At 45.5% G+C, this 16,387-nt stretch overlaps 1 protein-coding gene across 1 annotated transcript in view; it reads left to right on the plus strand.

Annotated features, from left to right (window-relative positions):
- VAT1L (vesicle amine transport 1 like) overlaps window positions 1–16,387 on the plus strand; it is a 145,149-nt gene that overhangs the window by 64,304 nt on the left and 64,458 nt on the right. The window contains exons 5-7 of the mRNA XM_058528329.1: window positions 6,998–7,101; window positions 9,244–9,299; window positions 12,980–13,174. Of these exons, the coding sequence (XP_058384312.1) occupies window positions 6,998–7,101; window positions 9,244–9,299; window positions 12,980–13,174 (355 nt within the window). The remainder of the gene's footprint in view (window positions 1–6,997; window positions 7,102–9,243; window positions 9,300–12,979; window positions 13,175–16,387) is intronic.

Below are 16,387 nucleotides of genomic sequence, written 5' to 3' on the forward strand. Positions count from 1 at the left end.
ATGTGGGAGCCATTAGTAGTACACGTTTACTAAGAAGGCTACTATGTGCCAGGCACTGTGCTCAGCACCCTTTGAATAGCCTATTGTGCACTGGGTTCTGTGCTCAGCCCTCTGAGAAGCCTACTGTGTGTCAGGAACTGTGCTCAGCCCTCTATGCATCAGACACGGTGCTCAACTCACATGTAAGAAGCCTACTGTGTACCAGGCACTATGAAATAGCCTCATCCCTCCTCACGAGCTTGGAGGTGAAGGTTAAGGCTATGGCAAAGACGAGTTCTCAGAGAAAAGGGAATTCAGAAAGAGAAGACCTGAGTGAAGACCCAGGATCCAACTGGAAATGAAAGTTAAAATAAATGGGAATTAATTTCTTGGCAAAGTCGAAGGATTTCTCTCCCAGTAATGGTTCTACCAGACCTACCACCACTCAAGAGAAATTCCTCATTGATCTATGTGGGTAGAAAGCAAAGAGGCGATATTCACAATAGAGGGGCAAGGGGTCCGAGGAAAGACAGCCACAGGAGCCTTGCATCAGCAATTCCAAAATATCTTGCTGCTGAATTTGGCCCAGAGAATCTTGGAGCTGGGACTATTTGTGTTTGCTTTTTAAATCTGCAGAGATTTATGACAGCAGGAGAAAGCAGACTTAGGAACCGTTGCATTTGGCCCTGTGCCCTCACCCTCTCTGTAATTATGTAATTTTATGTAATTATGATCCCACATATGCAGGCAAGGCGGAAACCCCCAGAAACTGGGGGAACTGAAAAATGAGGATGGGTCCTGTGTCTCTGATGAGCTCTCTAGCTCTGCTTATGATTTTCATGATTATTCCATTAAAAGGAGCTGCTAAGGTGCTTTGCAGTGTGAGCATGACCGAGGGAGGACCTGTGCCAGGGCTCCTTGTGGGGCCTGGAGCAGTTTAAATAAATCCACTGAGTCCCCTTCAGTCTGATCCGTTGGTTGGGCTTGTAATGATTGAATGAGGGATGGGCACTTTTCAGTTTTGAAACTCTTACCCAAGGAACATTTCTAGCCTCAAAAGGAGCAATGTCAGGGCCGGCCCTGTGGCATAGCGGTTAAGTTCACGCACTCCGTTTCGGCGGCCCGGAGTTGGCAGGTTCTGATCCCAAGCACAGACTCAAGCACGGCTTATGAAGCCATGCTGTGACAGGTGTTCCACATACAAAATAGAGGAGTATGGGCACAGGTGTTAGCTCAGGGCTAATCTTCCTCACAAAAAAAGGAGCAATGTCTGCTTAAACATTTGACAGAAATGGCGAAAGCATCCTCACCCCCAGGGCCCAGGGAGTGACATCTGCCTCTACCCAACTTCTCTTCCTCAATATCCATCTCACCCTCATCCTTCACCCTCAATCCACCACTGACCTTCAAAAGGACTCAGTGACCACAGGGGGAGTGAATTTGTGGCTAATTTGACCCCTGCACATGTGCAAACCCTGTGTTACTGATTCAGCTTCAGAAATGCCGAGGGAGGTGTAGGGAGGAGCAGGCAGTCTGAATATGCAGGAGCCCTGCAGCGTCTCCTTCCAGCGTGAAGTGAAGCCCGGTGGGGCAGCCCCCAGCTTTGCTCGGCCCCTGCTGGGAGCCTGCATGGCCTGGAAGTGACAATGATGGTCACCCTGGGGCTGGCCACAGCTCACCCTATAAAACCCGACTCTGCCTCTGAGGCCCTCACCTGGTTTCTAGATGTGACGGATCAAACCAGAGTCCCCCTATTCCCTGCAGGGGGCCCTGGGGTAAGTCACCTGAACCCACTGAGCCTCAGTTTCCTCATCCATCAAATGGGGATAATGATGCCCCCAGTCACAGGGTTGGCAAGAGGCGTCAATGAGACAAGACTTAGGAAGTGCTCAGGACTGTGCCTGGCACATAGTAGGTGCTCTTGAATGTGGGACATGTTCTCCTAGGAGGTCAAGGGCATCCAGCCTCGGCTGTAGTGGTTTCTGGGCTGATGGCTCCACCCACCCTGGAGGTTGCTTGGGTTGATGGTTGGGTGGTTGAGGCTTTGCACAGTCTTTCTTTTTTTTTTTTTGTGAGGGAGATCAGCCCCGAGCTAACATCCGTGCTAATCCTCCTGTTTTTTTGCTGAGGAAGACTGGCTCTGAGCTAACATCCATTGCCCATCCTCCTCCATTTTTTCTTCCCCAAAGCCCCAGTAGATAGTTGTATGTCATAGTTGCACATCCTTCTAGTTGCTGTATGTGGGACGCGGCCTCAGCATGGCCGGAGAAGCGGTGCATCGGTGCGCGCCCGGGATCCGAACCCAGGCCGCCAGTAGTGGAGCGCATGCACTTAACTGCTAAGCCACCGGGCCAGCTCCTGCACAGCCTTTCTTTTCATGCTCTTTTCTCAAACCAAAAGACCTCTCTTTAAGTTGGGCCACTCTGAAAAATGGCAATAAAGCTACCATGGACCCAGAGCTTACCATGAGCTGGGCCCTGTGCCCCTCATGCATCAGCTCATCCAAGCTTTACAAAGAAGCCTGGGGCAGGTGTTATTACTATCATCCCCTTCCACAGTTGGAGAAACTGAGGCACGGAGAGGCTAAGTAACTCACCTGAGGTCACACAGCAAGTAAGTAGCAGAACTAAACGCTTGACCCTGAGATGAAATTCATATTCCTAAGCCCAGCACTATGCTGCCCTTATGCCACCCCTGCACCTGCCCACTACCCCCATGTTAGCTGTCAGTTATAGCAGTCAGTCTTGGGTCCTTCTGGAAGCAGACAGTGGCCAGAGCCTCTCATTACCCTGCTTGGGTCCCAAAGCCTCCTTGGGCCTGCTCTGTGCTGATTGCCCAGGTCAAGCTGTCGCACTGTTCTCTGCACAATGCCTTCCCTTTGTCACCTGACCAATTCCTGCTCATCCATCAGCACTCAACAGAGGGTCATCTTCCACAGCCCCGTGCATCACTGTTGGAACCGTGATGACTCTGTGTTTGGGTGGCCCATTTATAGTCTGTCTCCTTAGCAGCCCACGAACTCCCAGATGGCAGGGATGAACTGGAGCCTTCATCTGTGTTTTCCCAGCTCAGCACACATGGTGTCCAGCATGAAGCAAGCATTCCGTGAATGGTTACCCAGTGGCTGGAAATTTAGGGCAAATGTGTAGGACCCTGACCTGGGGCCTCTCCTATAATCTAGGATAAAAAAAGCAGCTTGAACATAGAAACTTCTTGGCCTATCTATTTGGAATAACATGGTCTAACTCTGGATATATGTATATTTATTTTAAAAGACAAAATTCAAGCCTGAATTGTTCAAAGACTACATTAAATTAACTGCTTCCCAGAGCTGCTTGCAAAAAGCAGAGCTTCCATAATTATATTGGTTTGAACATTTACTGAGCCTTAAATTCAGAGTGGTGGAAAGGCTATCAGCTTTGAAATTAAGCCAGACCAAGGCTTGAATTCCAGGTGTACTAGTTACATAAGTGTGGGCAAGACGCTGCGTCTGAGAGCCTCCATTTCTTCATCAAAAAAGTGGAGTTAAGGGCCGGCCCCGTGGCTTACCGGTTAAGTGCATGCGCTCTGCTACTGGCGGCCCGGGTTCGGACCCCAGGTGCGCACCAACGCACCGCTTCTCCAGCCATGCTGAGGCTGTGTCCCACATACAGCAACTAGAAGGATGTGCAACTATGACACACAACTATCTACTGGGGTTTTGGGGGGGGGAAAAAAAGGAGGAGGATTGGCAACAGATGTTAGCTCAGAGCCGGTCTTCCTCAGCAAAAAGAGGAGGGTTAGCGTGGATGTTAGTTCAGGACTGGTCTTCCTCACACACACAAAAAAAAGTGGAGTTAAAATGCCTGCCTCATAGACTTGTTGTGAAGATTAATTATGAAATGCCTGGGATATAGTAAAACTCAGAAAATGTGAGTTCCCTTTGAAGGAAGCACATATGTAGAGATCTGGAATACCAGGCTTAAAAAGTTTTCTTCATTCTCTTTCATTCATTCACTCATACATTCATTTAATCATTCATTCATGCGATCGACCAATATTTGTTGAGAATCACCGCTATGTCCAGCAGGATGAGAAGGGCTGAGAACAGAGCAATAAGCAGCACAAACATGGTCCCTGTCTGCTGGGGCTTATACTTTGGTAGGCGACACTCAGTAAATAAGTAAACAAGTAGAATAATTACAGCCCATGATACATACTAAAAAGTGTCTCTAGTATAGACACTAAAGCTTAAAGGGGGCTAAAATAGAGAGTGGGGCTGCCACATCAGGTGGCGTAGTTAGTTACAGCTTCTCTGGGGAGGTCACAAGCAAGTGAGACCTGAAGGATGAGAAGGAGCCAGCTCTAAGAAGAGCTAGGGAAAGGCTGTTCAGGCAGAGGTCACAGCACATGCAAAGGCCCTGAGGTATGAAAGTTCTAGGAATAGCCTAAAGGTCAGGATGCCTTGAGCATTGAGGATAGAGAAGTGGGCAAGAGCCTATAGGTCACCCCTTGATATGGGCCTGCCCTGCATTTCTGCAGAACCAGAGCCCAGAGGATAGAGCAACAGGCCCAGGTGGGACAGCTAATACGAGGAGGTGTGATTGGCAGGTTGTAAGAGAGAATGTGGACCCACAAGTAGCAAATAGATGCAAGGAGCATCAGGCAAGAAGGGAGGAGTGGGGGCTGGGCAAGTCCATCAGGGGTGCCCTGGAAGGTGTGCACAGCTTAGCATGTGGGAGGCTCCTCCTGAGCACAGGTGGGCATTCCACAGGCAAGGAGGGAGGTCTTGGGAAATGAAGTTCACAGGGAGGACTTGATGACCCAGGAGGACATCTAGTAGAAGCAGAGCAGGATCTCACTTCCACAGGAGTGAGCAAACTTGGCAGAAAATAAACCTGGAAGAAGTGAGGAAGACAGGAGCATAGATACCCAGCCCAGGATGCAAGGTGGAGACCTGGTCACCAGGGGTGAGGCACCAGCCTAGACCTCACCAGTAGTCTGTGTGCTTTAACTCCCGCCTGCCTCTCCAGCCTCACCTCGCAGCAAGCTCGCTGTCATTTTCTCTGCTGCGGCCCTACTGGCTGCTTCCCAGTCTTCCTGCTCACCAGGCTCGTCTCACCATAGGGCTTTTGCACATGCTGTTCCCTCTGCCTGGAACACTGTTCCCACCACTCTTTACCTAGCTAACTCCTTCACCCTCCACTCATCACTTCCCCAGGGATGCTTCTCTGTCAGCCCTGATTGGGCAAACCCTTGATTTAAACAGTCTCATAGTATCTTTGTGGCGCTAGACCCCATTCAATTTCAATTTAATTTTTATTTGTGTAATTATTGGTTAATGTCTGCCCAATGTAAGCTCCAAAAGGGCAGAAATTAAGTCTCTTTGGGCTCACCTCTATATCCCCTAGTGCCTAGGGCAGTGCCAGTACTAAATATTTAATGACCAAATTAATTGCTAATAAAAAAATGCTAGCTTGGCTCCTGAGTAACTGGCTTAGACCAGTGGTTCTCAAAGTGTGAAGCTGGAATCAGCAGCAGCAACATCTGGGAACTTGTTAGAAATGCGCATCTGTGGGCCCCACCTCAGACCAACTGAATCAGAAGCTAGGAGGAGAGTGGGAGGGACAGCAAACTGCTGTCTGTGTCTTAATGAGCTTTCCAGGAGATTCTGATACTCAGGTTTGAGATCCACTGGCCTAATTCCCTGATTTTACAGGTAGGACTTGAACGGACACATTCGTGCAGATAAGCGCTCTATTAGGCGGAAAGCTAAGCTGATCATTTTGGAAGAGCCTTTGTAATGGGCTGGATTTTGGACTTGACTTGACGGCTTTTGAAGGGCATATTCACATCAAGACTCAGCCATCAGGGGCATGGGGCAGTTGACTTAGTGTCTGAACCCAGGAGATGCACATGCAGTTTCCTAGTTAGTGACACTATGGACAGAGCTGTTGACATGCACTGCAGTGCCTGAACTTCGCTGAGGGAGGAGGTGGGGGTAGAAAAACTGAGCAAGGTGCTGAAACAAGATGATCCTGCAAATTCACAAATCTGAGGAAATGCCATTCTTGTCTGAGCACTAGCCACAATTGAGAACTCTGTGGGCATGAATATCTCCCCTACAATCTCTAGAGCCTTCCTGTTCTACAGCCCTCTACTACATAATATCTTCTAACAGTGGAATCCCAGTGGATGTTTCCTAAATGCGTGAGTGACTAAATCAACAAATGTATAAACAAATGAGTGGAAGAAGGGATCTTCTTCCTAATAGAGTACTGCCTAATAGCATACAAAGTGTATTCTCTCTACTCTGGAACCTTCCATTGCTGTAGGAAGATCCTCTCTATTTAACCCTCTTCCTCTAAGACCACATTTCAGATTGAACATGGAGATTGGACGAATAGAAGTTTGCAAGTTAAATCAATGTGCCGTTATAGTTTCGCTGAAGAGGGAGGTGGGGAGGGAGTAAAGCCACCCCTGCTAGACCGGAAGCCCCATGAAGACAGGGAACGTGTTGGTTTTGTTCACCGCTCTATCTCCAGCACCTCGGACAGAGCCTGGCACCTAACCCAAGCTCCACAAACATGAATTGTTGCCTGACTGACTTATGGAGTGACTGTTATGTGGCTGGCAGTGGGCCAAGCACTTCATTTGTCACTCTGTTTCATTCTTAGCACAAAGAAACGTGCTAGCTCCACTTTACAATGGAGAAAGCTAAGGTGTAGAGAAGGTGAGTGAGGTGGCCAGATACAAACTCAGACTGACGGTGACGTCCATGCTCATTCTCCTGACCATAGCTGGTTCCCGATATCAGCCACCAGCCAGATTCTTAGCTGCCTCCAGCTTTGTGAAATTCTTATAGTTAGACCCAGGAGGATAAATCCACCTCCTGGGCTTCTGCCCTATTTATTGCTACTCCTAGAGCACTCGCTGTTTCTGATTCTGGGAAAAAACAATATGACACAGGAAGGGAAAGGGATCAACAGTGTGGCCCCTGACAGATTACAGCATTTTACTTTGTCTTCTCACCATTTAGAATCTCTGCTGAAGGAGTGGACATTGTTTTGGATTGCCTCTGTGGGGACAACACTGGAAAAGGTCTCAGCCTTCTGAAACCACTGGGGACCTACATTTTATATGGTGAGTGCTAAACAGAAGTGGGGGACGTGGTCAGCGACAGGGAGCACTGCATGTGTGCTTACAGAGAAAGGCTCTGAAAAATGAAATGAAAATGAAAAATGATATGTTGGGGTAATGAGATTGAGGGGGTTAATTTTTTAACGTTCTCTATAATATTGCTGTTGCCATTGTTGTTTTCAATTATAAAAGTAACATATGTGCCTACTGCCCTATTACTCCCATGAATACTTCTCATTCTAAAAGCGATAAAGAAAGCCAAGCCAATGTGGTCACTGAGATGGGACTTGACCCACAGAAGGTGACACAGGTGGGAAATATTAATGGCTTCAAAGGAAGTTGAAAAAATGAAGGAATGGAGCCACAGTAGATGGGGAGGAGTGGCTAGGATATGGGGGTTTTAACGGAGGTTCTTCACTACTGGAGGTGAAGTTGCAAAGCACAGACTCTCCTTCCTCTAAACTGCTCCTGTGTGTCCCACTCTAGACAGATGCCCTGGAGCAACTCATGGATGGAGCACGTGTCTGCTTCTGCGTCCACCTATATGCTCCTGGGTTTGGGGGGATTTATGAAAGACATCTGAGAACAGGTTTTCTCCAGCAGAAAGAGACCCCAGAGCCTCCTCTCCCTCTTATTCTCTTCTGTCCTAGGCATGCAAACTAATTTAAACGTTAGTCTCCACAAAGTCAAGAAAGCATATCTGAAGCTGGATGTCACATTCCAAAGCCAAATGATATTGGGGTTATCCGATGTTTGAGATTTTTGACACCTCTGTTCCCTGTAGGTACAGTAGAAAATTGAGTCTTAGCTTTGTATAACTCAGGGGAAAAAACTCATTTCCCTGCTATTAGCTGAGAAGCTTATAAAAGAGATATTTGAGAAGGATAAATATTCAAGCATCTTTCTGTTGTCATCGGTATGATAGATATCAGCCACCAGAGTTTTTTCGATAGTGACCACATATTTGAAAGTTTTTGGAGGTGGACATATAATTTTTTAATTATCACTGTTGGTAAGAGAAGCTCTGAGTATCAATGCACAATGTAGGGATATCGGATATGACTAACATGTGAGTCAAATGTAGATGGAAGATTTGTTCATCCTTATTTACCAGTTCTATTTTTGCCCCAGTTCCATGATGTCATTTTGACGGAATACAACTTGAACATCTCACAAGTATCTAGTTGATTACATTGATTACTTGCTTGCTAAGTAATCGAAGTCTAATACCGTGATGCCTGATGGTAGTCACTCCATAAAAGCAGAAGCAGTGATGAACTAACTGGCTACCAGTTTACCCAGGCCAAATAATTAAGTTTAAAATCTACATTGTTTTTTCATTAAATGGTAGTTCTGTGGGAAGGACTTATTCCCAAATCTTTGGGGACAAGGCAGAATAGTCACTGAAAAGGCACCAATATGTGAAGAGCTCTCTCATCCCCACCCCCAAAACTCTACTAAGGGGTCTTTTCTCTCTGTAAGAGGCTCTTAGGGCATCTTTCCCAACTCCACCTCCCATCTTCCCTCTGAATAGTGCTTGTTCCAATCAGCAAAGCTCAGTTTCTTATACCGTTTGTCTCAAGTGGTTTTCGCCTTTCTGCCTGGACCTCTTTGGAGCTGGCTTCTAAACCTGTTTTCACCCTCTTCTGCTCCCTGCACCCATTTTTTCCATCCATCTAAATTCTAGCTCAGCGCCACCTCTCCCCACCACTTAAATACCCAGCCCAGGTCAGAGCCCCAAACCCCTCACTTGCTGAGGAATCAAATTCAAACCATAAAGTAGATTCATATAGGAGTTCATTTCTTAGTCTTGAAGAACAGGACCAACAAGACTTTTCAACAACTCATCATTTTATTCCTTTTTTTGGCTTAAATCACATTTTTGTCACATGCCCAATTTTCCAAAGTAATGAAACGGTCACCTTGAAAAATGTTACTTCCTCTTTGATCCAGTGATACTTAGTTACAATTAAGTCAACTTGACACCACCCATTCCCTCCATTTCCTTCATTTTTCCAAGGCTGAATTAAATTTATTTTCAAGCTCTTACCAGTTCTGGACCAAACAACTGCCATTCTTCCATGTGTAGCAAGAAATGTTGATTTTCATCAGCAATACCTTGATTTGAGAATCTTCCCTTTGCAGGTTCGTCCAACATGGTGACTGGAGAGACCAAGAGCTTCTTTAGCTTTGCAAAATCAGTAAGTATCCGTGCACGTCTAATGTACTATGGTGGTGCAGCGCTTTGCATGTTGTCAGCTCTTCCATCAAAGGACATTGACCTAATAACCCAAATCTTGTTCATCCTTCATCTGCATCATTCATTTTCAGTAAAGCCTGCATTCTCGCCCTGCTCACTACACATGGGCAGGACTGTGACTTGAGCTGCTTTTGTCTAAATGAAGCAGAGAGGTGGGAGTGTCAGAGAAACTCAAGAAAGCTTTACTTTGATTTCAACAGAGATTGCTTAAGTGTTGGTGTTTTTAATCATTGGTCAAAAATAAACTTAGTGTTAGTGCATTTTATTTGCTTTCTGGAGAGACCAACCTTTCCGTTTGGCCACTTTCTGACCAGGTCTCTGGGGGTACTTGAGATATCTCTGTATCCCCATTCTACTGAGTTGGAGGTACAAATGGGATCCTACAATTTCAGCAAGCCCCTGGGGTGATTTTTAGACGCAGGCAAGTTTGTGAAGTACTAGCTTAGATAATCATGCTCTGAATACACTGGTTACTTTGTCTGCAATTGGGAAGCCACATACTTGGGTAATCACCTCGCTGTGAACCTACTCAGATCTACATTCCCACCTAGAGCTACACTTGCTAGAATTAAACTAATTTGGGCTTGAACTTCAATTTTATCCCCCCGCCCCCACACACACACAACGGGGGGGTGCTGCTTCTCATAAGAGCTTGCCCTTATCTTCTGTCGCAGCCTCCTAAGCAGCTAGTACAGCATCAGTTGATTCACTCGCTTTGCAAGCATCTTCGAACACTTACTGTTTGTGGCGCTGTGCCAGGCACCGGGGTATCAGAGTGAATGAGAGAGGTGCATTTTAGGCCCCTGTGACTCTTACATTCTAATGAGGGAAGCAAACTGAAATAAGTAAAACATATTAATGACATGATTGTAAGTGGTCATAAAACCTCCCAAAGGGATAAAAACAGGATGTTAAATAGTAAAGAGCAGGATGAGTGGAGGCATTTGGAATAGGGTGGTCAGGGAAAGCTGTGGAAAGGGGTTCAGAATTCATTCTAAGTGTGGCACTATGGGGTATTTGTATATTCATATGCCCTGTAAGGGCCAACACTGGCTGCCAAAGGCTTCACCTCCACACATACCCTCATTCTGGAATGATTCGTACTCCTTACCCTGTGAATTTAGAATTAAAGGGCCTCTCTTTGCATTTGAACTCTAAAGTTCAGGTCAAGGATCACTGCAACTGCAGAATCTACCAGGGAGCAAGAATGGAGTCTGAGGAAGGATGCTGTCTGGAGCATGTGCCCTGAGGATGGGCTTGGTGCCACTCACAGCTGCTTTGTTGCTGTGGCTGTAATTAACGGGATGCTGACAGCCTGCTGTGGGTAACCAAATTGGTCCCAAATTACATACAATTGTAAGAAGTGTTTTCCCTTTCTCCCCTACATGCACAATCACAACAGTGTTAATGAAATAATTGCGGCATGCGCAGGTTCGATGAAGGCACTCATTAAAACAAAGCCAGGCTGGAGGCTGAGATTCTTCTGCCCAAAACAGGGGTGCCAATTACCAGAGTGCTTCATAGTTGGAGGTCAAGAGTGAAGACTGTTCCCTTTCAGAGGCCTAGTCCAATATGAGTTGGTCAGTTAAAAGCAAATCAAAGATAGGACATGCCAAAGAGTGGAACAATGACTTTGTTCTAGAAGATTCTAGAAAGGAATTTTCTTCTATACTGAAGAAAGGCTTAGAAATTAAAGGCATATTTGGAATCATACAGGAATTTCTCACTCAGCTATCTTAATTATGTTCCACCTTAAAACTCCTGCAGACCTTGTGCTCACATAACACATGTGACCAGGACAATGATGATAACAGGTGAAGTTAACATTGAGAGAGCGGTCTGACTTCAAATTCAGAGCTCTTATTCACTAATCAAAACCATCCCTTCCAACTTAAGATGATGATAAAAATAGTTTATATTTATAGAGCACCTACTACATGTCAGACACTGAGCTAAGCACTTAATTATACACTGTAAATGTGTATTAATATATTTACTTCTCACAATGACCCCATGTGGTACTGTAGGGAAATTGCGCACAGAGAGGTTAAGTGACTTGCCTGAAGTTGCACAGCTAGTAAGTCTTAGAATGGGCATTCAAAACCAGGCATCTGGCTCTAGAACTCACTTAACCAGAACTGTGCAGCAATTGTAGGGTCAATTCATTTCACGAATATTTATTGAGGCATTGCAGATACACTATGAATCAAGTTATTAATCATTTCTCTACCCTTGCTTTTATGGCAAGCAGCCCGTGGCCAAATACATGGCTCTCCCAGAGTTGGCCCCCAGACCCTCAGGGAATGTACTTTTGGTGAAGAATTTTGCGTGTGACTTTCATCCATGTTTTTGACCTTTCTCACACTTAGTTTCCCGACAATTGATTTTCCCTCTTGAAAAAAACATCAAGATCTTTTACTTTTGTGAGCCTCCTCAATCCTGGAAAGAGGCAGGATGTAAACAAGCATACCAATGACATGAATATTACAAATGTTCATAAGTGCCCATCACATTCCTCTTTGCTTTCTAAAGAAAACTGATTTTAACCATTTCACCTCTTAGAACCCTCTAGAAACTGGAACTTTGAATTTCTAAATTCTAACCAGCCCCAAAGGAAACACAATTCATCAGAAAAAAAGCAGTTTGATAACCATTTCTGTAGTTTGTTGATGTATTATTTATTTATTTTTGTGTCTGATGTGGAGAGGTGAGAGACCGGAGAAGAGACAGCCATATCTACCAGTTGTGTGTATCCCACCTATGACTTTAGCCCTAGGGACATTTTGGGCGGGATAATTCTTTGTTGCGAGGAGCTGTCCTGTGCACGTAGGATGTTTAGCAGCATCCTTGGCTTCTACCCACTAGAGGCCAGTAGATTATCCCTCCTCCAATCATGACAGCAAAAAAGATCCCCAAACATTACCAAATGTCCCCTGGGGGGTCAATCAGCCCCCAGTTGAGAACTACTGACTTATTCCCAATACTGTGGCTTCATTGCTCCATCGTGCTGTTCCTTTTTTCTATATTGTGCTCCCTTCCTCATCTTTATCTGATGGATTCCTACCCACCTCTCCAGGTTTAGATTTGTCATTAATCCCCCCTGAGAAGGCTGCTCTGCAGTCAGAGTCATCACCCCCACTGGGTCCCCACCGCACTTTGTAAACTTCTCTGCCACCCCATTCCCATCACCAGCCCCATCACTACCATTCCCAGAGCCAAGTGTTTTACACTAAATCCTCTGCAGGATACTGCAGAGGCAGTATCCTGACACTGTGTGTAGCTGAGAAAAATGAAGCAGAGAATAACAGGGAGCAAGTTGTAGAGCCAGGATTCAACTTGGCAGCTGATGATCCCAACCATACGCCTTAATGTTCCCGTTATATGTGGCCAGTGGTTGTTCTTGTAAAGGGTTTTCTGTCCCACGTAGGTCCTGAGCTCTTCTCATAAGCACCACTGTGCACTTGCAGCAGTGCTTAACAAATAGATGTTTAAAAAATATACCAGCAAGAGCTGCCTCTTAGCCAGCTGGAATCCGCCCACCAGCAGCCCGTTCTCTCCTTCAAAGCTGTGAACGCAGCCTGGCATTGAGTCCCTGTAACCCGGCACCTTCTCTCTTTCCAGTGGTGGCAGGTGGAGAAAGTGAACCCCATCAAGCTGTATGAAGAGAACAAAGTCATCGCTGGGTTTTCCCTTTTAAATCTGCTCTTCAAACAGGGCCGCGCAGGCCTCATTCGAGGAGTGGTGGACAAACTCATCAGCCTCTACACCCAGAAGAAGATCAAGCCCGTGGTGGACTCCCTGTGGGCCCTGGAGGAGGTAGGAATGCTGTTTTTCCCTAGCAAATAATCTCTTCTTTTTGGCCCAGGTAGGTTTGGGCAGCCAGACACAATCTTTTACTAAATGATTTTTCTCCAGATTTGTTTGTGTAAAAGAGGGTCCTAAAGTCATTGTCACATAGTATAGTGCTTTGGGTGTAAGAAATACTTTAAGTTCCTAAGTAGTTCTCAAATCACGTGCCTCACCTAACCATTTGAGCCATGAACCCTTTCCAGGTAGGCCACTAAATTTTAATGGATGTGTATGATTCACCTTGGTTACAAGAGAGTGTGTACATTGTTGCAGTGACATCTATATTGTCACTTTGTGGGTATATAAGAGATCAAGGTCAGGGCAGACAATGGCTCAGAGCTGAAATGATTTGTGTGCTAAGCCTGGATGCTTGGGGCCCCTGCGAGACGTTGTCATCATGGGCATTGTAATTATTGATGAATTGTTGGATCTAGTGTCGGGCAGAGTCTTTTCATTAATTGATCAGCCAAAAGTTCTAGTATTTGAAAGCATTCCTTGATCATGAAAAAATTAAGAACCCCTAATGCAACCTTTAAGGATACTGAAGGCTGAACTGGCTGTTTCCCTTCAGGTGAGATGTGCTTGGAGGAGGCAGGGTCTAGAAAATCCTTCAAGACAAGAGAATTTTTGGACATTTGGGAAGCCAGTCATGGTAGCTACCTGTGAGGAGAAAATGAAGAGATATGGCCTAGGTTTCAAGAGGAATTTCATTAAGAAATCTTCCTAAGTCAGGGTGTCATAGCCTTGGCTTCGGGGAGTCGTGAAGCCCCTGAGGAATATTTTTAAATATGTGGGAATGTGGGTTTTTTTTGTTTGTTTTTTGCCTTTTGCGTGGGTGAGTGCCTTATACTACAAATACTTTTTTGTATTTTTGGTAGTTGCGAACACATTTGAAAAATCTAACAAACATGGAGTTCTGTGGGTGTCCTCCTGGTATGAAAGCTGGTGCTATTTGCCTAATGGACTAGATTCACCAAAGTCCAATAGCTTCCCTAAGCACAGATATCCCCAAAAAAGCTTTGTGGGGGTCACTGTGTAATCAGATATGACTAGTCCTGGATCCACGGACCAGGAGTGTGACTATCCATGCCTCTCTGATACTGCAGTATCATGAATGGTCTTAAAAATTCCAACCACCAAAACCCTTGTCTCTTATGATAAAAGAAATACATGTTTATTGTAAGAAACTCCTAAATTAACCAAAAGCATAAGGAGAAAATGAACTGCAATTCCACATTCCAGAGATAGGCAGCGTTGTTAACCTTTTGGTTTGCTTCCTGCCAGTCTTCTTTCTATTGCAGGTGCTTGCTGTGATTCAGTCTATTGCTAAATCCAATCAGATAATTGTGTGTTCCTTCTGCTGTGTAATTTCCAAGATGGTTAGCCTATCATTCTACTTTTTTGAAAATGTTTTTAATTTAATGATTCAGGCATTCATGTAGTATTCACTATGGTATCTCAGTGCAATAGAGTATGGCCAGATTACATGGTTACTGGGTTCTCAGTGGTCAGTGAGGAGAGAAAACTGGGAGTAGTCAAGACCAGGGATAAGAGATTAACTTGACCAAAGATTAGATTAACTTGGCAAAGAAGGAGGCTTATCCTTAAACTCAGTGCTCCAAAGGAACCCAATCAATCTGGCAACATTTAAACAAAGGTAGAAATCCAAGAGAGATCCAATTGGCCCAGTGGTTCCTTATTCTAGTACTTGAAATCATTCCTTGGTCACGATGGTAATTGAATCACCAGATAGGTATTGAATACCTACTTTGTGCACTGTGCAGATGCTGGGGATACAGAGGTGAACAGATGGCCAAGATCCCTGGGTTTCATGGAGCTTACATTCAGAGGGGTGGGGAGTGGCAGAAAATACTGGAGTGAACAAAAATAAGCCGAGTATTCACCAATTGTAATAAGTTGTTGGAAGAAGTTCAATTAGGGTGTATGTTGGCAATTAAGTGGAGGGGGGAGACAGTTCGCACAGAGCAGTGTTTTTAAACCTCTTTTTCATTATTACCCTTATAAGGAGACTTTTTAGATTTTTTTTTCCTAATCAACTCACCCTATGAAACTTAGTACCGTAGGTATACCATCTATCTATCTATATTTGTCTACTTACCTATCGTCTGTTTATCTATGTCTTCTATGTAGATTTGTGCTTTATACATTAAAACAGTAATATTTTTTCATTCTCCAAGAGCCAATTTTCACCCCTTCAGGGATGGTATTGCTCCCATTGAGAATGCATGCTGTAGAGTGACTTTGGAGAAGGAAGGTTAGGTGTCCTTTGAGCTGGGACATTAAAGAGGCAAAAAACGGGAAGAAGAGCATGCAAAGCAGAGAGATCCTCAAAAGCAAAGGGATGAGGAAAAAATCTTGGTGGATTAGAATATATGGCCAGTCTCCCTGGACTGTTGTGAGTGAAGGAGGGGTTGGTGCAAGGAGAGCCTGAATAGGTCAGCAGGGGCCAGATGGAAATCTGGATTCTACTCTAAGCCCCATGGGAGGCTGCTAAAAGGTCGGGGTCAGGAGGTGCCACAATCGTGGTCCCGAGGGTATTATCCACCAGGGAAGAAGCAGAAATTGCTAGACAGTGTCCCAGGCTCCAACTTCAGAAGCCTGATATTCAAAGAAGATCTCCATCCAACTAAGAAATAGGAAGAGGGCACTGAATTAAGCTCAGCTCTCGTTAGCGAGGGCCCCGGCACAGCTGACAGATGTAAGGCAGCTAGGGGAAGGTGGAGCTCCATGCATGCTGGAGCGATGTGAGGATTGGCTCAAGGACTGAGTCGACTGAGGATGCAGAGCAAAGGTTCTCAGGACCCGCTCTGACTAGAGATGGGAAAGCCCAGGCTGGCAGCTGTGGTTGCCTGAGTAATGGATCACAGGCAAGCAACTCCAGAGATTTTATTCCAAAATGCTTCCCAAATTCACCCACTTCCTTCCACCTCCACTGGTGACACTGTAGCCTAAGCTGGACTCCTCCTGTAAGGAGCCTCCCGACAAGCTCCTCACTTCCATCTCGCCCCGCTACAGGCATACTCTGCTCAGCTGCCCATGTGGACTTATCAATACCTAACTCAGATCATGTCTTCCTGCTTAAAATCTTCCCATGGCTTCCTGCTGCACCCGAAATACAGTCTGAATTCCTTTTACAGGCCTGTACAGCCCTGCCCGGTC

The sequence above is a fragment of the Diceros bicornis genome, chromosome 32 (assembly GCF_020826845.1).
Source record: "Diceros bicornis minor isolate mBicDic1 chromosome 32, mDicBic1.mat.cur, whole genome shotgun sequence".
NCBI classification, from domain to species: Eukaryota; Metazoa; Chordata; class Mammalia; order Perissodactyla; family Rhinocerotidae; genus Diceros; species Diceros bicornis.